Raw genomic sequence first — 21,806 nt, forward strand, 5'->3', positions numbered from 1 at the left:
ACGAGACCGCAAACTCAATCCCAAGACGTGGCTGCACGCTCGTCTACAGGAAGATTCTCACGTTTCGCAACCTGGGTCGCACTTGCTCCCGTTTCCTGTCTTATCGGTCGTCAGACAATAGAAGCTTCTTGAACCGGGAACACGCGTCCTACCGACGAGAACGACGCTGTTTCCTCTCTTTGATTCCACTCTCTGATAAATTGGACTTCTTCGGTGCAGAATATGAAACCTAACAATGGGAACTGAATAAATGCAAAATTATATAGTGTAGAAGGTAATGCGTTTGAGGGAATAGGAACACGAGATCAGTTGCGAACAGGATACATGTTTTACGTAAGACAAATTAACAGATAAAGATTTTGAGAGAATCGGTACTCGTTCGTATTCATTCTTCTCGGTGTTCTTCGAGGAAGTTTCTACGCCACGTACAACGGTGCAATTTTAAAATTCGAATTAAAATAAGCTGTGCTTCTCTTTCGATAAATTACGTATTCTTTTCGCAATTATCTTAACCGTCGAGTGACATAAAAATCAAGAAACCAAGAAAGATAGATAGTCGTTCGTTTCTCCCACACGCTTCTCTTATTTATATATTCACATTTTTAACTCGTACATTTCATTCGTTTGTTATCGTACTTCATTATGTATACTTCTTTTTACTATACCATTCTACCAATAATCATTAATCTATACGGTAATCTGAGATCGTACAATCTAATCGCTTTCTAATTTTCAAATCAAAGTGGCAAGACATAATCAACTACCGCTTCTATACCTCGAAGCAAGTAAAATTCCGGTTACAGAGGCCTAAGCTAATAATTCGATCGAGAAGCGAATAAAACGCCGCACCGGTCCGGCCGCACCGTTAAGTAATCGCGAGAAACGGTTGTTCGATACAATTCCCGTGTTTCCGTGACGAGTAAATCGCGAATGGTTCACGCGGCCGTTGATCGCCGGGCTGACTGGTAAATCGCGGTTTAAAGATAGTCCCGGTGGCTTCTTCGGCAGAGTCGGCGCTCGAACGCCGCCGGAACGCGTCAGCGAAGTCGTCGGTGCGTGGCTGGAACCACCTGCTTCCGGTGCTCGTGGCATCGCGTCAGTTGCACCGTCGCTTCAACGGCACCTGTGTTACAACCCCATGGCAATAACGTTCGAAGTTCTGTCCTCTTTCAACCAAACTAATTCCAAGTTCCTCATCCGGGCCGATTTCCCTGACAAAAGTAGGATCTGCACGCCAGCGGATAGGAATGCGAAAAGATTATGAATCGAACTGTCGTTCTCTGTTCTTAGCTTGGCTCTCTTTCTGTTTTCTACGCTTCCTTTTGCATTTCGTATCTCGTTTCATGATTTTCTTTTCTCCTCTTGGTTAAGAGGGAGTTATTCTTAGCTTCTTTTTCTCTCTTTCTGTCTAGTTTTTTTCTCCCCTCGTTTTCTATGCTTCCTTTTGCGTTTCGTATCCTGTTTCATGACTCTCCTTTTTCCCCTTGGTTAGGATGCAGCTATTCTTAAAAGAGTTGATTCTATTAAGAGAGATATTATGTGAGAGGTTCCTTTTATGCTGTTTTATCGATCAGCATCAGAGGTTTCTGCGATTGAATATCGAGATTGCTTTCCATCAATTCTTCCTACATTGCAGATTGAATTATCTGCTATCATCTTACTACATTTTTTCAAACAAGCCCTGGAACTTTTTATTCGCCAGTTTTACGAAAATAGCGAACGAATACGCGATTTACTCTCGTTATGTTCTTTAAGGCTGTTTCAAACCAATTATACATTTCTTTTGTTGCTAAAAAGTTTCCTGAGCTCAAAACAAATACGAAAGAATCGCCGTTAACGTCGGTGGTTTCTCATTTCGATCTTACGACGAAGATCCCTTTACAACGACAGAAATTTCTGTATTCTTCTACATAAGAGCAATATCGGCACCTAAACATTCGGAAACTATTGGGATACATTCATGAATAATTATTTACATCCTCTTAGAACATTAAATATCTATTTATTTATTTATTAAAACGTGAGTAAGATTAAGATATTTGTCACAGCTAAATTCAAAAATTTCTAAAAATGTACATCGGGACACGTTCAAAAATTGTTTCATGTAAAGAGATTAGGATTTTCTGGAGAAACAGAACAAACCCATTACTCTAATGGAGCGTAACTTTCTCTCGACGTTGGTAACAGGATTCTCAAAGCACCCGAACTTTTCGCGAAAGTGCATCAAATCGGACTGACACGCTTCATTAGGAACTTGAACGCAGCCGTAAAACTCGTAAAATAATGTAATTTGTTTCAGAAACGATTCGTTGATCGTTGGAAAAAAAAACTCGTCCCGAAAATTACGTTCGACTCGTACGTTATATCGGAGAGTGTTCCGCGATCAAACATCAACGTGTAGACGCGTACGATTTAACGAAAGCGTCGGCATACCGGTCGACATCATCCAAACCTTATTAAAGCGTTAACAATAGCAACCGCTTCGCGAGGATGCTTAGAAAGTAGAAAAAAAGGACAGGCGAAGATTCCGTGATTCTCGTAATTTCGCTTTTGCGTGACGTGTTGAAATCGCGCGTGTATCTTATAGATGTTAGATAGTAGCTAATCGAATCTCACAAGGAACAGAGAGCAGCATCCTGATTAACTTGTTGCTCTACTATTTCCTTTTACGACTATTACTTTTCCATGTGATAAAATCAGCCACTTAATCACTTGAAATTCTTTCTTTCCTATTGAAAATAGAAACACTCTATGTCGTTTAGAAGATAGACCTATCGTAATACGATCATCGCGTACGTACAAAGTCGTAATTTATAATTTTCAGAAATTGGAAATTAAAACCTTCGTTTTTAGGTATAACTCGTATTCCTCGTTATCGTACCAGAATTTTCGCCTTAAGCGCGGCTGAAAGTTACAAACCAGGAAGATTCATATGTCACGAGTAGTTCGACGCCGTATCAACGGTAGCATTCGTCAAATTTTCCATTCGAAAGCAAACAATCCAAACGCATCAGTCGTTTACAAAAAAGGGACACGATATTGCGAAAGACGTTTTAGCGGTACAAAAATACCACGTTGGTAAATGTGTGACACGAATTCGCTAGAGGCCGCGATTCCACGTCCGAAAATACACGTGGTTTAATATCGAAAAAGCGTTTCTGGCAACGCAACGGATGAAGAAACGTCTGTGGTAAAAGATGGAAACACGATGGATTTCTCCATTGGAAACATCGCTAGGCGAAACATCACTGTGCGAAACATCGGTGCGCGAATGCGGTGGCACTCCATTTAACTCGATTTGGAAGGTATGACGTGACTTCATCGAGAACGCTAAACCATTTTGGTGCAACCTTGTCAGAGCAAGGTGGTCGCATATGGCGGCGTGCACCTGTCAGCGACCTAAACGTATGTACGAGCAACTGTCGCAACTGCTTTTCGTGAGGACGAGCTGTAAAACCGGCGGCATTTAAAAAAAGTGGCAACACGATCGATGGGCCCACGACGATCGAGACTACGGTGGCAACGATCAGGCAACCAGGAAACGCGTGGCGCGTGAAAGCGATGGTCAAGCGAAAATGCCGATCGATGGTCGGCCGACTAAACGTTTCAACGCGCTCGAGGTCGTTTAAAATGTTGTTCACGCGCGTAAACGCGATGCTTTTGATTCGACGATTGCACCAGCGGGTTCGTTTATACGGTACCATACACGATTTAATGCACCGCGGTTAAACTAGATTATTCGACCATCTCGAATCTGTTATTTTTGTACTTCAAAGAGATAGAGACGTGCGAGAAGCTTTACGCTTTGATAAACATTATGACGATGGAGTATTACGAAATTGCAAAACCAGAATATTACGGAGAATTGGAATAATAATAATACGCCTTAGACTTATAAAACGTATGAAGCTTGAAAGATTTTTCGAAGCTAATTATTAATCTGTTTGGTGGATTGTATCTCAACTAGAAACTTCCATAATTAAGAAATTAGAAATTAATAGTAAAAACAGATTTTCATCGATTTCATTTAGGTCGACTGTAGCTCTTGCAGATGCAAATATGATATAATTTATTTGTACAAGAGAAATGAAACAAGATATACAAAAGAAGATAAGGGATCTCTAAATGAAGAAATTATCATTCGAATTAGTCGTTGTTAATAATTTAAGAAGAAAGAAAAAGGAACAACCTTAATTGTCAAATTAAATTTTACTGAAACAATCACGAAGATATACTAAAATATCTAGCAATGTCTCGTCGATGTCCGCGAATCATTGTTGCCAAAACGAAGCTTCGTAAGCAGACAGTTTAGACGAATTAGAGAGGATAAAGCATTATTTCCACGGCGATTAAGAAATCGACATGCATGCACCACGCATACACGCTCGTCAGTCAGTGTACCGTCGCTACGGGCAAAGAACAGGAGAAGAGGCACATTTCCCCTCTCCATTCACCTCATCGCGAGTAGTCAGAGTCCTGGTTGGCTATAGCCCAGAGTTCGGCGTCACAGTCAAACGCAAACAGTGGCCGCGGCAAAACAGTGGCACGAATGCTGGAAAAACCAACGACAGAAACCCCGGACACAGCATGCGATCCATGGGGATCCAAATCGAAGAGAATCGGCTGCTCTGATTATCAGGGCAACTCGATTATCGCGCGATTCTCAGCCGGACTCATTGCGTCACTCCACGATCGATCGATCGATGCGACAACGAACGAACGAAACAACGACTAAGCACCGGACAACGAACGATGTAACCACTTTAAACCACCATGTTCGGTTTTCCACTGACTGATAATTGAGAGAAAGTTTTCAAGTTTCCATGGAGTCACCAACAACAATTCGTGTGATCTAGAGTGCGTATGGAAATATCGAATCTTAGAGGAACATCTTGTTACCGGGATTTGGATGAATAATTAATTGGCTTTTACACCTGTGGACAAGTGTTTCGTTTTGATAGTTTGGTTCTCGCGGGTCGAATAGCGGGCGAGACATTGGCAAAATGGGGGTGAAGAATTTCATTATGAAAAGGATACCCTTCTGCAAGATGAAGGCGAAGAGGAAGTACCGTGAGCCTATTTTTCTTACTTTCCTACTTTCTCAAATTTTGTCGAGCAGTACGAGTAGGTCGCGATTGACGATGCTAAGGAATCACGACGAAACGTTTATTTAGTTAAATATATATATATTTCTTTTAATATTTATCTATTTTATACGATCATCAAATGGAAAAATTTCGTATTACATATATTTCAAATTTCAACGATAGATAGTGGCGAACAATACACAAGTCTCCGCGTCTGTTTTTCTTCGCGATATCTACGAGACGTTACGATAACAAATTCTTACGTCATATCGATTTTTCTCGTCATATTTTTGCGTGAATTATCGTCTACCGTTTGCATATCGTTTCGAATACTCGTACAGCTCGAATCTAACCGCTGCTACACTTTTCCTACCAGAGACGCGCGTGTTTCAACGTCAACAGCAATTAAAAGATACTTTATCTGAAGGCTAAAACAAACGAAGAATTCATTATCATCGCGATAGGAGAATCGTGCTACCGCGTGTTTAGCCACTTTGACCCTAGAAATTCGTATCTGTACGTTTTCTCCCTCCCCTCCAGAAAGAAAGAGGAAGAAACGAAACGTCCGGCAGTAATCGAATGGAAAGTGGAAGAAATTTTAATGGATACGATCTTTCGTTGGCTAGTAGTTCGTTCAATTAGAGTGTTTGACATGGAATCAAATTATATAGGAATGAACGAGGAGCGAGATATATCGGAAATTATTCAAAGGCAACCGCTCCTTTGCTTTTTCCTTTTTCAGCCAATCATTTCGGAGATCTTCCTGATTCCTTCGAATTTAAGATCGTCGTAAATTTATCGTCGATAAATATCGCTCATTTGGAGTTTAAATTCGACGAGCTAATACCATCGGTTAAAATTTATCATCTGTCACTTGTAGATTAACAATCATATTAAGAAAGAGGCGATTCGATATAAACCACGTGAATTCAATGTTGCCACAATGTCGCAATAAGAATATCAAAATCTTAGATATCATTGGCCATCGATAAATAGCCAGAACATTCGTTTAATTTTCTCATACGAGGAAAAGGTATCGCGAAAACTGCCGAAGACATAAGTTTGTCGTTACAGACGTCTTCTGTTCCATCCAAACAATATTTCGATGAACAAATTCTTTAAAAAGATCCCTGTAACAGTCTCATTCCAAGTATATTTAGATTCTAAATTCCTATAAAGAGGCTCATAAATAACGAAACTAGTCAATCGTTAGGAAAATGCATTGAATAATGTGGAAATTTAATGTTTTGATTAAATACACGACACTATGAAGAAACTACTCACATTCTATTAAAAGTTCGTATGGAAAAGAAAGATGTTTTGCTCGTTTATTGCTACAAATCCTTCAGTTTGTGAAGAGGAAGAAAAAAGGGAAAATGAAGGGAAGAAATGTCGAGGACCAGTCGAGTGCTCCTTTTTACGGTTGTTTCGTTTTTCTTTTTTTGTTTTTTTTTTTCTTTTTTTCTTAAAGGAATGTGTACGTGTTTCTAATCCACATGTACAACGTACGCGAAAAACCAGCACATTTTCGTCCATATAAAGCGCAACGTAACGATTACGCGCCATTATTTACATGGCTGGATCGTTCGTGTATCCTTCGCGTTGTCACGGCTCGCGTGAGGACCGTGTCGAGTCCTTTTAAGGATATTCAATAGCGCTAAAAGGCTGCGTAAGGCTCCTGACTTCCTGAACAAATTTTTCGTCAACGTAGATGTTACGTACATGTCCTGTCAGTTTCTAAAGTTCCTGCGATATCAAATTATAATTGAGAAATTCCTTGATGGAACTGCAAGAACTTAACTTCTTAACAAAGATTGATTTTCATGGTGATCGCTAGTATATTTTTCATTAACGTAGATTGGTATAGTTTTTAATATAATTGCAATATGTCCCAATTGGTCTCAGTGATGTCAGTAATGTTATGTATATATATTTTATAAAAGCAAAAATAATATATAATTATGTTATATATATTATATAATAATCTAGCAATCGTTTTAAAAATTACCTCTTAAATATTCGGGTTATATCGTTCCATCGGTCTAAGAAGAGATAAATAAATGGTCATATTTGTGAAATTTTGTATATTTTAAAATGCTACTGTAACAGTGTTTTTTTAAAAAAAATAAATGTTTTATATGTATATAACCGATTCTGGGAAAAAATAACAGTACAAGGGATAAAGTGAAAAAGAACAAAATGAAAAGCAACTTTCAGTTGGAAGAATTGAAAGATTTAAAAAATCTCTATGTTCTTTTTCCAAATAATATTCGTTCAGCCAACGCGTTAAAGTAAACTCGGTAAAAATAATGGAAAGAAGTTTCAAAGGTAAAAATTGATTCTAGAATCTCCTGTGATTTAAAGAGTAAGCTGTTAGAAAGCCGATTTAAATCTATGAATTTTATAGCGAGCAACAGGATCGATCGATAACGGCGAAGTTTCTTCGTTCCGCGTGCTGCAGGTGCACCTTTGGGTGCAGAATTTATTTCTAACTGTTCTCATACAAACGACTGCATGGGTAATAAACTCGTGTTGATCTTATAACAGTCGAATTTACGAGCTATTTTATTTCGTTATAAGGGAAATTGAAAAATATCATTTTATAAAAGGAAACGCAAAGGAACAAGATGAATAAACATCTTCGATACTTTCATTTTGTTGATAAATGGCACATCGATCCGATCTTAAAGCGTACCCTTTGTACATCGTGTTGGTTATCTCAATGAGCCTACGAGCCTTCGATACTTGTTAATTCTGTATCCTCAAAAAGGTCAACGAGGTAGTCCTAGATTCCTCGAGAGTCTCAATAGCGAAGCTTTTAAAAAGCAGACATCAAACGTCCATTGCTTAAACGACTTAAACAACCGATTAATTTGAACGAAGAGATAATCTGTCACAAAATTTATGCTTTCATCCAGTTAGCTAAAACAACTTTAATCCCCCTTCTTCGGATTCAAATTAAATTCGAGTAACTTGACTTCGAGTCCTTTTACTTAAATTTAAATAACTTGACTAATCCGTTTAAGGATTAACGAGATCCAACGGAAGCCGGATTATTACGATCACGAGTCTCGAATATTTTACTTTACCCCTATTTTACCCCTTTCTGGTATTTATGCTATTTTATGTTCCCATGAACGTATCTAAGAAACTAGAATTTAAAAACAGAGAGAGTTGCTTTACCCTTAAATTTTCCATAGATGCATAAAAACGGACGACGGTAGTGCAGTGGTTAGCGCCTTAGGTTACGAACGTTCGGATCCCGGGATCGAATCCCGGCGACCGAAGTCCGATTTTTCTTCCACGATTCTTAAATAGGGAGAAAAATACAACAGTACCCCAACAGCAGCGGCATCTACAACCAGCAGCAACTACTAATACCATGGACCATAGATGCATAAAAATCTACAACTCAGATATAACTAAAGTTGCTTGACAAATAAAACCGTTCACGCGGTTTAACAAAATAATTACACGAAATAAGAATAAATATAACTTGGAAAGTGATCATGCAGTACGCGTGTGACTCAAAATTGACCGATCGTTCGCCGTCCGAGAATTAAAGTTTTATGGCCTTTTCTCTTCTATTCTGTCAATCCACTTACTTGGCGCTTATCCTTAAATAAAATATGCATACTTTGATGCCTGACCGATTTCATGACTTGGTTATATAGCTTGCGTCGACTGTAATGAAGGGAAAAAGTGGCACACGATGGATGAACGTTGTTCTGCGAGAGCGCGTGACGCGATTCGCGTGCGGCAAACCCCTTGGCATTAGACCGAGCCTGAGACACGTGTGTCACGATATCGTCAAACGCATTCGAAATGCCGCGTCTGGCGCGTTTCTTTATTGTCCGAGCTCGTTTCCATGCAGCCACGCGGTCCGTTACGCAACAATCAATTAAAAGAAAAATTGAACGACAGCGCAGGTGAACACCGCTGCCGCAGTGCTTGCGTAACGTACGCTGTTTCTCCGGCTGTTTCGAGTGGAGAACCGTATTGTTACGAGCGAGGGGTGTACGCAGAAAATTAGATTGCTGTTCCCTCGGACTTCACATGCAGATAACACGTAATTCCATTTTTTAGAAATAGAGACATTAATTAAAATTTTATAACGTGTTAGAATTCATCGTTCGTTCCGTTTTAATTAAATACTGTTATGAGCAATATATTTTTACGATTGAAATAAAAGAGCGGATATTCTATAATTTAAATGACAAAATTCCGGATCTCCTTTTAATCAATTCGTGTTAATCTCCGAATGAGTCGGGACCAAACAATTTAATCAACATTTATTTATTCAATAGTATTTTGCATAGAATATTTTGCAATTTTTAAATGACCATAACTGCAAATGACAACTGCACGCAGTGACTGGTTCAGACATTTAAACGACCGTGGACGTGACTAACATAAGGTCGATGACCTTTTGTAGTCGTTAGATGATCTTGAATATCGATTGCATGATCTCAGTGAACCCATTTGACATCCAAATGCATTTCCATGATATAATCTCAATGACCCCACTTAGCTCTCAAATAACCTACAGCTCCAACAACATGATCTCAATCATCTTTTGTAATCTTCTAATGACCTCAAGCGCTAATGATTTCGACAAAAGCGTTTATCTATTGAAGTATCTTCTATTCGTTATCCTAATGATTTCATGGTCAAACGACATGTTTACACAACTATCCAAAAGATACGCGTTATTCTATATCTATGTAAAATCTTGTACACATGGAAAAAGTAATTTCCACAGCTGTCCAATTTTCCCATCGCGATATTTCTACGCCTTCAACGAAACAGGTGTCCCATTAACCTATTCGTGTGCGTATTACGTGACGCATTCTGCCTAACTACGGTAATTGAACATCGCGCTAAAAGTTATCACTATGTTGCTCAGTGTGCAATATTCTTCGCTGCGCTATAAGAATTTTCTTATACTTTTTGCAAGCATTCGTATACATTTCCTATTTAATCAATACAATTTCATCAGCCTGCTATGATATTTACTTTTCTCTTAGTTTCCGATGAATCGGTTACACAACTTCGCTCTCTGTATCGAAACGTATACCGGGGGAATTTGGATGTTCGAGGAAGACATTATCGCAACGAAATGTTCCTCCAATGCGCAACTGTCCGTTTTATTATTTGTATCATCCTATACGTCGAGTCATACGTTACTATTATACATCGTATTGCACATATTACACGTGCGACTCGTATCATATATTTGGATAATATCGATAATAATATCAATCAAATATTCATTCGCTTGTTAATTTAATTACATGAAGACTTCGTTTGTGTCCAGGGCGGCATACTTCCGTTCGTTATCAATAACGAAATGTTTTACTTCATAGAATTTCGTAGAATTATTCCAATAATTAAATTAAGGCGAGAACGATCAAACTGATTTCAACAGATATATTGAGAAAACCTTCGGCTAAAATAACGTACACTTTCATCGGAGCAAAAATCAAATAATTCTGTTTTCATTAAGCAGCAATTTTTCCGAATGTCGCGTGTAATACATGTTTCCTTTTCGTAATAACGTAGAAAAATTCTGCTCGCTTTAATAAAGAACAAAGCACGATATGAACGTTTGACTTCATTACGTAGAATTGTGTTTTAATACGAATTTCTATGGCATTCACGAGTAGACATTCTTATAATTAGAATCATTCCGTCGGTTGCCAATTGAAATTAAATTCAGGATTGAATCCACCAAGTTTAATTACATATCGTTCACGTGCGATTAATTGAAATATGCACCTCGCCGCACGTGAGTTTTTTAATATTTGCTGATTTCGTGCAAAATGTCAAAAGCAAGATCCTTGGTCGTTAAAAAGTACAATGTGCACGCAATAGTAGCGGCACGTATGTTACATTTTCTTTATATACTCCACAATTATAAGATAAATTGGAGAGCTCGTAATAAAAATAACCCTTATCCGTGTTTGTCTCTTCCCAAAGAAACAGAATACTTGGCATACTTTCAACAAAATACTTGGCATATTATACACGTAATCGTTGTACACTGTAGTTATATCTGTTACGTCGCGCGGGGCATCTGCACGCCAGCCCTCGCTACCTGGCAGCCAACAGTCAACCTACAGGCCATCCCGATTCTCAATAGACCCAATGACCCACCATAAAGACATTAGCCTTTAGCTGCATTGTCTCCACACATGTTTGCCAGTCTAATTGCATGTCTGGAGAATTCTCTAATTCGAGAAGTATTTGCAATCTATGGCTGGGTCTTGGAAAGGTCCTTGAGTTTGCTAGGCGCTCTTAGGAATCACGGAGAAAGCGGGCAGTCATCAGATGGGAAAAACCTGACACATGTCCATCATAAAAGGCTGTTTTTCATCAGGAGCAAAGTCCACCGCCGCTCTACGTTGGTGGGAGACTTCTGCATATCCTGTTCATCAGTAAAAGGACACATCCATAGCTTTCCTATATATAATAACATTCCTCCGAGACACCTTAAGGGCAGTCCAGCACTCTCGAGCGAGTGCTCAAACAGTCATCAACAGTTCTACACTTATTCAACACGTTATTACGAGTTTCATATCTTAAATCAGTCATTTATTTCACTTATACTTATGCATCAGTATAACTATTTTTCTATATAAAGTTGTTGGAATAAACACTATTCTATACCTGCTAATTCAGTGTAAATTCAGTTGAACCACCCCTATTGTCGTAACAGAAATCAGGGGATCGATCATTTCGTGGCGTGGATTATTTAATCGTAACGGGAATTTACGACTCCCGTTGACGTGCCTTCTCGCGATCGCGTCTCTCCGCCAGTGGTCGACGAAACAATATCATAGATGAAATGTATTTAATTAAATCAGTAATTAAATCACAAGTTATGGAACCTTGATAAGGATAATTTTAGATCCTTCTAATTTTCATCCGATGATAAACGAGAGAACATGCACTAGTTTCCGCGATATCAATTCCAAAATATCAGGAATAAAAAATAAATATGGGAAATAAATAATAAAAATATTTTTCTAGATGGAACGAACACGGCCACACCAGCGCAGAACAACGCGCAAACGGAACACGCCGGGGGTGATTTTGATAACGCGAGCGTCGGAAGCGGAAATTCGAATCTCAGCACTGGCGCGCTACAGGTACGAGCAACAAGTAAACAAAATCGAACTCGTATACTTGACAACGTCTACGACAATAAGATCGTATTACTCTGAACGCAAACCTGTGTATTTGTAGAACATCAGAGAACAAATGGCAGCGTCGTTGGAACGGATGCGGGAGTTGGAGGAACAGGTCAAGGCAATTCCCATGTTACAGGTAAACAGAATAATTTTCATTTCAATCATTGAAGCGCTTTCTTACTGTAAATCTCATGAATCATGTTTGTCCTTCTTTCGATAACGTAATCGTGTTCAAACACCTCCGAGAGGGGGGTCGTCCTTTTAATTATCGTAAACCTTTGACTCGATGAACTTTGAAGAAGGAAAGATAATAAATTCACAGAGAGACTTGCGTTATTCGTTGAACCGACACTCGAAATTCACATTTCGTTTAGCGTGTTTTTCTCGGAGTTCGTACCTCGTTATAACACGAGTTAATTTCTTTCTTTTCATTGCGATACTTTCGTCAAGGAAATGTAATTACGTGTCGTAAAATAAATGCTGACTGTTGCAGTGGCACGTTTCGCGCCTCGCGCTTATCGGTGACACAAAACGATTATTCGGAAGCAAAGTTTTCATACAGTTAACATTAAAAAAGAAATGTATCACTGTAACATCAAAAGTAAATTCTTTGATCTAATTTTAATTCCAAGGACAAACGTGTGGGACCAACCTTCTTTTCGCGATCGATCAAACAATCTATCTGTCTATGCGATAAAAATAACTTATTACAGGATCCCTTACGTTCGAATCATTCGACTTTCTAAATTCACCAAACGACTTCAATACATTCTTAACTTTCCAAATTTAAGGATCTTCAAAAATTCACCAAACATTGAACATCTGAACCTTTAAATTCACAAATTTCGAGATCTTGAAAAAAAAAATCTTCAACTTTCCAACTTTCAAAGAGTCCAATTTATTAAACCCTAAACCCGTAAATCTTTGTATCTTCAAAAATTCGTCGAACCTTAGACACCTAAACGTCTATAAATCTTCTAAAGCTTTGCGTTCCCAAAATTCACTAAACCCCTATTAACCATATGCAAATCTCTGAGAGTTTATCAAACTCAAAACACCTAAACCTCCAAATCCCCAAATGCCTAAATTTTGAAGTATCCGCAATTTATCAAACCCTTGACTCTATACCATCCAAGTAGTTCCCCGTACCACCGAAATGCTAAACAGCAAAACCAACATTAGACGGTACCCAAATGCCATAACATTTCCCTTTTCACGACGTCTCCAACGCAGGTGCAAGTGTCGGTGCTGAAAGAGGAGAAGCGGAATCTGCTGCGACAAGTGGACGAGCTGAGCAAAACGAAACAGTACGACGATAGCGTATTGCACAGGCATCGCAGCCAGTCTTTCTCGGAACAACGCGACTCCCAGCGAAATCTGAGGAACACGGCCACTCCAATGAGAGACATGGGAACGATGTGCGGCGTAATGACACGGGACGTCGGTGTTTCGCACCAGCAGGTACGCCATGGACTTCCGTTTCACGCCGTTTTATCGGCCCCCTCGATCTCCTTTTGTTCTCGCTCTCTTATGTTCCATCGCTTGAGAAACCGTAACACGTTGAGAACGCGGCTTTGAATCAACTTCAACGGACCGAGGTGGAAAATTTGCATATACCCGATGCTCGGCTACCTTTTAATTGCACTCACAGCGAAATAGTTAGGCGAATGTTGCTTTATCGGATCTGGTGAGAAAGTGTGGGGCTTAAATTCGCCGTTGAAACGCGAGCCCGTCTCTTTTCGGCAGGATGATTCTATGCAATTAATTTCATGCAGTTTCTACTTCTTGGGTTTCTTATGAATATGCGCGAACCACCTTTCTATTAGCTTGTTACCATTTGCATGAAAGAAAAGTTTTTCGAACGCAACCGTCCGTTTTACTTGATTTTATTTGAGGCGGAATAAATTAATCGGTGAACATAAAGGAGTAATAATAGACGGTATGCAATGGTTTTTATTGGACGGTTTATTTTATTAAGTCTCCTTTGCGAGTTAGCTCTCTCTCGGTTGCCTGGCATCTGCTGATTCTAATTACGAGCCCGATATTCCGCTTCCTAATACGCGTTTGTATTTATAGCCGAACGAAAATGGGTCACCGTGCACATTTCGTTTGCATCACACTTTTACGCCGTAATTGAATTAAAGGTTAAGCCGATAGAATCTCCGCGAATTTTCTCATCGCGTCGGGTGCGTCGCTTACGTAAATCAAAATAAAGTTTGCATCGAAAACTTTGTTAGAAAACTAGCTGCGAACTGGGTAATTAACTTCCGCCGATTAGCTTCCGCAAAGTAGTCTAGTATTCTCTAAGCTCCTCGTTCTAAAAGACAAGGGTAATATTGTAACTAATTAAATAAAAGGAAGATACGTATTCGCGCATAAGTATCAGGATATCTACTTGTTATACTTATTGATTGACTTGCACAAATTTTATTTCATCTATATATATATATATATATATATATATATATATATGTGAAAATTACAGAGGAAGAACATAATAAGTGACATTTTATAATAAAATAATTAGAAAATAAAAGCAGTAGATAGCATTCGATTTGTACCAAGTATCGGGTATCCTAATATTTATGACAGCGTATGTAGTACATATACGTAGTAACACGTTGGATTGTCACGCGATCAGGTTCGAACCCGAGACGTCGGCATGATAACGAGCACCCCGATAAAACGATCTTTGCAAAAGAGTCGATTGCAAATCGAAGAAATCGTACCTGAAATTAAAGACCAGAGCACATTGTTCGACGATCGAACATCGTCGAGTCTTGATAAGCTCTACTCGAGCGATTCCCACGACAGTTGGAGATCGACTTTAACCCGTAACCATCGACTGTATGAAGATATAACGTCGGAGGAAAAAATGAGGAATCGTTTGAAGAGAAGCCCACTTCAGATAGAAACGATACCACCTACCAGCCCGAAATTGGCCAGAGATGTAAAGAAATTTCGTGATGTTGCAGTTAACACGAGGAACAAGTTAAAGGATCTTGTATACAGTCGATTTGTGATCGAGGATATAGCACCTGAAATAAAGAAAGAAGCGAAGAAAAGATCGTGTGGAACATCGACAGGGTTAAATATGAAAGACGTTTTAACGAAAGAAGATGTCGCGGTTATCGTGGATGATGCTCTCAGGATTTATAAGAATACGTTAATTAAAGATACAGTGTCTAGGGGTTGTCAGTGTACCCCAGATCCGATAAAAATAATCGAGAAGAAGGATCAGTACATACAGGTGGCGGAACCATTTAAAATGAGAACGAACGTAGGAGTCATGGTAAAACCAAGGGTGTGTGAAATTGGAATCGAGGTTAGAACTGGTCCTGCAACGAGGACCATCGCTGTTGGTTCCGATCCAGTTGCTACTCAATCGTTATCTTTACATTCGATGAACTCGAGAAGTCATTCGTTTAATTACGGCGATACTCAGCTAAAAAGAAAAACTACAAAATCTGTTAGCGTTATGGTAGATGATTTAGTGAGAACCACGGTAAAGAGCACCGACACTTCCGGTCTAGCGCCTAGAAAACGAGAGTTTGGTACTTCGCCGATAAAAAAGAAATTCACAGACGTCTCGGTCGGAGAATCGATCAAACCACACATTTCTATCTCATGCGCTGCTAATTATTGTGATAATTGTAAGGAGACTATAAAGAATTTGGCGAAACAAATTGTCAACAACGCGGAGAATAATATGAATCACCAGAACACGAATCTCGTCTCGAGGATACCGAGGCCGTCTCAAATACCGTTGAACAACACGATAGATTACAGAAGACAATTTAAACGACAGGATACGTATACGAAGATACCTGCAGGTGTGATTAGATATGATTCCGATAACAAGGAACAATATGACAACAATAATCGGTTAGTAATTTGTTTAGGGATAACATCCCCGTTATTTTTCTCTCGTCTCTATTATGTTAATTACTCTTCTCAATGAAACACGATGGTAAATCTTATTATTTAGATACTTAAAACCTTATGTAGATGAGAAATTAGTAATGTGTAATCATTATTAATTCATTTGAATTACATATTAAGATTTATTTTTTCAAAAAATTATCTTATAAGATCGTTCGATATCTGTCGATATAAGCACTAGAAAATGTTACATACGCCATCTACAGGGTGGAAAGTTCAGATTAAGGGTAATTCGGTAAAAAAGGTAGTAAAGAAGTTGGCACCATGGAGAATCAATCTATCGCATAGTCAGTGACAATCAAGTGCATATCAAGGATTTGTTGGTTTTTTCGAACTCCATGGTTGCGCGTCCTATGCGTCATAAGTATTTTCACGGAGCAGGGCGCAGAGGTCAAATCGTAAATAACGTCGTAGAGGTCAGTGACAGAAAAAAGTGCACTTAAAATCATTGCGATTTCGCTATGGTGAATAAGTAAATCGTGTATCCGATCTCAACAAATCGATGCTGCAACAGCAGCAACAACAACACACTACCCGTTTAGTTAACGATACCGAACTCACCGAAATAAATTCTGCTTGTTTCGTTGAGAAAGGGTAATTGATTTCTTTTTAATCACTTTATTTTATTTGATCCTCTCCAATAAAAAAACGTATATTATATATTTTATATATTTTACATATTATATATTATATGTTTATTATATATTATATATTTTTATATTTACATTTTTCTATACTTTTTATAGTATCCAATTGCAAGGAGAAAAAAGAAAAGATGATAAATCAGAAGAAATATATAATACAGAAAAACAAGCAGATAGTGAAGAAAAACACGAACTTCCAGAATCTGCATTGTTCCAACCTATACAAGAAAAACCCAGGAAGAAAGTTGAACCATCGAAAGAGATGCAGGCCGCCATGAAGGTTCTTAACGACAGCTTTAAAAAATCTCCTAGTAAAAATATCTCTCATCAAATGAAAAATGCTATTAATATCATCCAACAAGAATGGTTCAAAGTTTCAAGCACAATAAATGCCAATCCCTTAGAAGTTGAAGATTATCTAGATTGTTTTGAAGAATGTTCAAGTACTTTATTGGAATATATTGTTAATATGACTGACTCAAGTGGGAACACTGCAATGCATTATGCAGTATCTCATGGAAATTTTGATGTTGTATCTATACTTCTTGATTCAAAAGTTTGCGATATTAACAAAGCAAATGTGGCCGGATACACGGCTGTGATGTTGGCAGCTCTTGCTGAAGTCAGAAATTCCACTCATGCTTCAGTGGCTAACAGATTATTCCAGCTTGCAGATGTTAATATTCGAGCAAAATTAGTAAGTACTTAAAGTAATGACTTTAGTATGATCTTACTTTTTGCCTTTTTTGTATACTTAAAATTTGTAATCTTTTTCAGCATGGTCAAACTGCCTTGATGTTGGCAGTATCTCATGGTCGCAAAGACATGACACAGTTACTTCTGGATGCTGGAGCTGCAGTTAACATTCAAGATGAAGATGGCAGTACAGCTTTAATGTGTGCCGCGGAACATGGGCACACGGACATCGTACGATTGTTACTTGCGCATCCAGACTGTGATCCATCGATCGTTGATATAGATGGTAGTTCCGCTCTAAAAATCGCGTTAGAAGCAGGCAATCGAGATATCGGTGTATTACTCTATGCACACGAGCGCGTGAATAGAGGAACAAGTCCATATTCGTCGATGAGACGTAGTAGAAGAGGTTCCAAACCAACAACACCTACCGGCCCTTCCCCTTCAGCTCCAGTAAGCCCAGCTCCATCCCGGCGAATTCATTCTTCAACAGTTTCCTTAAACACCTCAAAATATTCTGCTAAATAATTTACAATATTGGAAGACTTTTTTTTATTGATATTTAACGTACTAGTAAATAATTTGAATTATAATCGCATCATACAAATAAGCAATAATGCAATCGGCGTTCCGTGTTTCCTATATTTATTGCTAACGTGTTTTAGTATTTATCGTCGATTTATAATATTTTAGGATTTTAATTTTTTAAGATGAAACAATCATGTTCTTGCCTAATCATTCATCAGTCTCAGCGCAAATATTTAATTTAAGATGTGTATTTAACTGCTCAACTTTGTATACAATTATTCAAAAAAAGTTTGAGGATGTTTTGTAAAGTTAGTCCATAGGAAAGGTATCTGTGAAACGTGTTGTTTCACAGCGTTAGTAGATAGGAGGGATTTGTATAAAATTTGAAACTTCTTTCTAGGTGCTATCAGAGTAAAAGATGAATCCATTTTCATTGTTAATAAATTTTATACGATGTCACGATGACTAAATGGTTAACTTCAAAATTCAATTTCTACATTTTTAAAAACCATGTGTGAAAGTACAAAAAAATTTCTTATATATAAATACGAGCCCACACAGGGAAAGAATTAAGTACGTAATGTCTTCCAACATCCTGTGGCATTGAACATTCCAAAAATAAAAAAAGAACGAATCAACAAACAATCCGAATTTCTTGTCGCAGAAAGCTTTTCTTATATCTACTCTATAACATATTCTGTAACTGTCAGGCCTAATTTCCGTTAAATCCTGGGGATCAAACTATCAGTAGAATAATTGTGTACTGATACACATAGAGGAAAACGATACAATATGTGTAATGATTATATGGTGCACAAATACGAGATTTCTAATTCCTGTGACTATAATGTTGAATTTATATACGGAGAAATTTGTAGAACCTATTGGTGATCGTTCGATGTTGAAGTAGAAATGTTATAGATGTGAAAGTATAAATATAGCATCCGTACATAACAACAAAATATCGGAGGGCATGCGAGGAAAATTTACTAAGTTTAATAGTTGTTGAAATTATTTCAGGATACAGTATATATATATATATATATTATATATTATATTATATAGAACAAAATACAAAAGATGTAATTTCATTTCATTCCTCGTTTATCTGTGTTACCCTCGTGTTAGGAATTGGATGTATAAGAATAATCTTAACGTTGAACGTATTCTTACATAGGGTTGTGAATATCTAGAAATAACGAACGTATTTAAGTTCAACATCAAAGATTTAGGTTTAACGCTATAATGAGTATTCCTATCGTTAAGGATTTATATTAACGTTAAGTGACGACTATGTATCAAAGATAGTACTGAATCAAGTAATAGACTTGTAGGAATCTAGAAATTAGATAACTACTTTTCATTGTTTGTGCCTTTATATTTAACATAATATTGTAATTGATAATAAAATCGAAAAGAAACAACATAAGATAATTGTATGATACTACAATTTACCAAAAATTAATGTAAACAATACATTATGAATTAATCGAAATCCTCACTTTATGTTATAAACTTATATGAAACCCTTAACCGTTATAAATGTACTAATGATAATAAAAAGCAAATTTTGGTAAAGTTTAATGTCCCATGATCAGCAGAGCATACAATATCGATAAAATATAAATTGGATCAATTTAATATACATATACGTTATTAGAAGTTCAGCATTTTGATAGTAATAGTCCTTTTTCAAATAGAAATATATTCTCATAAAATCTATACATTGATCCCAATATTATTTATTTCAAAACCGTAATTTTAAATAGTACAATCATATTTATTTGACTGTTAATAGTTTGAACGCTTTACATCATATTTGAAATCCAAGTTAAAGTAGGTTAAAGTTTCGAACTTCGAAGTTGGCAACCCTGATTGATAATGATGATCAGTGCTGATTACATATCATGATCATGACCGTAACGCGACGTTGACGTTGACATATATACGTCATATGTACATGCATCACTACTCACTACGTTTAACGTATACATATGTGTATAACGTACGTTATTTGATCGCTTCCCTGACAGTTCTTTTCGCATGGTTTGTAATTGTGTTTTAACATAATCAATATGTATGAAAACAGTTTAAATATTTTTATTAATTTCGTGGATATATAATATAAATTAAAGCAAACAATTTGTTGTAATATTGCATATGACATGTTACTTTCTAATTCAAACTTTATGTGAATTAAAAATACAAATTTCAACTTGTAAAACTCATGTTTATATGTGTTTCAATATTTTATCAAATTATTTAAAAGTAGTAAAAAGTTATATAAAAAGAAGCGATAGATATTTTACAAATATTAAGTAATATTTATAATTAAAATATCAGTTGTTTGTTTAATGTATGTCTTATTGTATTAATATTTTGTAACACGTTTATTGTTTAGATTCGCTATAATCTTTTTCCTGCAAAAGTACATTAATTAACCGCCAAAATTGAGAATAAAATGCGAAGGATTCATACAAGTAGGTTAACCTAAGTTCAAAGTTCAATATAATGTTTAATTGTTATAACTTAATATGATTTGATATTTTATGATAGATTATGCCTATGAACCGGTACCAACTACATCGAGCCATGGAGATTTGGAAGATGAGAATGAAAGAATGACAGATCATTTGAAAGACAAAATTCATGCCCTAAAGTCACTGTCGATTGACATTGGAAATGAAGTGGAATATCAGGATAAAATGCTCCGTGGAATGGTGAATAACACATTAGTGTAAATAAAAATCTGCTGAGTATATATAGAAGATAGAAATATATAGAAGAAACTTTTTGTTATCAGGATGAAGATGTTGAAAGGACAAGTGGTTCGTTAACAAACGCAGTTACACGTGTATTACGTTTATCTAAAGGAAGTCATACTTACTACATCCTATATTTAATGTTGTTTTCCATATTTGTCTTTTTCATATTATGGGTAACAGTGAAATTCTTTTAACTAGAACATTGTGATGTCAAAGGGGTATTCAAAAACAGGATTCATTCCCACGAAGTGTTTTATTATACATGTGTTCATAATAATTTCCAAGCATAACATTTAATATTTGTGTATAAGAAATAACATTTTAAACCTATTTCAATAAGCTGTACAGTTAAACTTTAGCCAAATTCTATGTATAAAAAATTTTATCCTAATATTACACTTACATGTACGGGATGTCAAAAAATTATTTGTCATGGTTTTTGGAGGTGATTTTTTGACCTTTGGAAAAGTGAATATCTGTTGGTTGTTGAAAACTAATGGAATTTTCATATTTTTTTTCAGACAAATGGTTAAGTTGTTGAATCCGTGATTTCTACATGACTTTCGTTCTTCGTGATGAAAAAAGAATTTAACCTTGAAAATCAGGTCAATTTTTCGGTTCACTTTTTTAACAGATCTCCACCGATCCGGAAATGTAGTCACCTTTCAAAACTATGACAAATAATTTTTTAATATTTTGTACATAAATTAAATAATCTATAAGAATGTTCAAAAATATTTTTTATGTTAAGATAAAACGTATACATATATATATTTAAATTTTTTAATGCGAAATAAAGATAATTGTATATCCGAAATTTTCGTCGAGTGATGTTTGAAAATTGGCGGCAATGAACTGCAACTAGATAGTAAATGGTAACCTACTATAACCTGACTATCGAGTAGTATTCACGTGTACGATATTTGGCTACACATAGTACTAAGTAATAAC

The 21,806-nt window shown here is 36.9% G+C and overlaps 2 protein-coding genes across 7 annotated transcripts in view; both read left to right on the top strand.

The window, feature by feature from the left end:
• The window catches only part of LOC122577574 (KN motif and ankyrin repeat domain-containing protein 2), a 61,406-nt gene extending 41,887 nt beyond the window's left edge, over nt 1-19,519 (top strand). For 4 of the 5 annotated variants that reach the window (XM_043748914.1, XM_043748917.1, XM_043748916.1 and 1 more), the window contains exons 5-10: nt 12,120-12,238; nt 12,336-12,416; nt 13,514-13,741; nt 14,922-16,165; nt 16,969-17,563; nt 17,644-19,519. In XM_043748914.1, coding sequence (XP_043604849.1) covers nt 12,120-12,238; nt 12,336-12,416; nt 13,514-13,741; nt 14,922-16,165; nt 16,969-17,563; nt 17,644-18,090 — 2,714 coding nt within the window. In that variant the 3' untranslated portion in view covers nt 18,091-19,519. Of the gene's footprint in view, nt 1-4,386; nt 5,071-12,119; nt 12,239-12,335; nt 12,417-13,513; nt 13,742-14,921; nt 16,166-16,968; nt 17,564-17,643 lie in introns of those variants that run through there. The other variant, XM_043748918.1, reaches the window with a different exon arrangement.
• Nucleotides 19,520-19,809: 290 nt separating this feature from the next.
• On the top strand, nt 19,810-21,185 carry LOC122577581 (BET1 homolog). Of its 2 annotated transcripts, none has more exons than XM_043748939.1 (4): nt 19,810-20,136; nt 20,492-20,570; nt 20,647-20,810; nt 20,894-21,185. In XM_043748939.1, the coding sequence occupies exons 2-4, from the start codon at nt 20,552-20,554 to the stop codon at nt 21,047-21,049; spliced, it is 339 nt and encodes a 112-aa protein (XP_043604874.1). In that variant the 5' UTR covers nt 19,810-20,136; nt 20,492-20,551; the 3' UTR covers nt 21,050-21,185. The 2 variants fall into 2 exon arrangements, with proteins under 2 accessions (XP_043604874.1, XP_043604875.1); XM_043748940.1 differs by lacking the exon at nt 19,810-20,136 and adding an exon at nt 20,203-20,323.
• The last annotated feature ends 621 nt before the right edge of the window (nt 21,186-21,806 follow it).

Source organism: Bombus pyrosoma, linkage group LG2, assembly GCF_014825855.1.
Source record: "Bombus pyrosoma isolate SC7728 linkage group LG2, ASM1482585v1, whole genome shotgun sequence".
Lineage (NCBI taxonomy): Eukaryota > Metazoa > Arthropoda > Insecta > Hymenoptera > Apidae > Bombus > Bombus pyrosoma.

Coding starts and splice junctions, on each gene's coding strand:
- LOC122577581 (XM_043748939.1), top strand. Junction 20,811..20,893: donor ATAAAATGCTCCGTGGAATG/GTGAATAACACA, acceptor TTTTGTTATCAG/GATGAAGATGTTGAAAGGAC.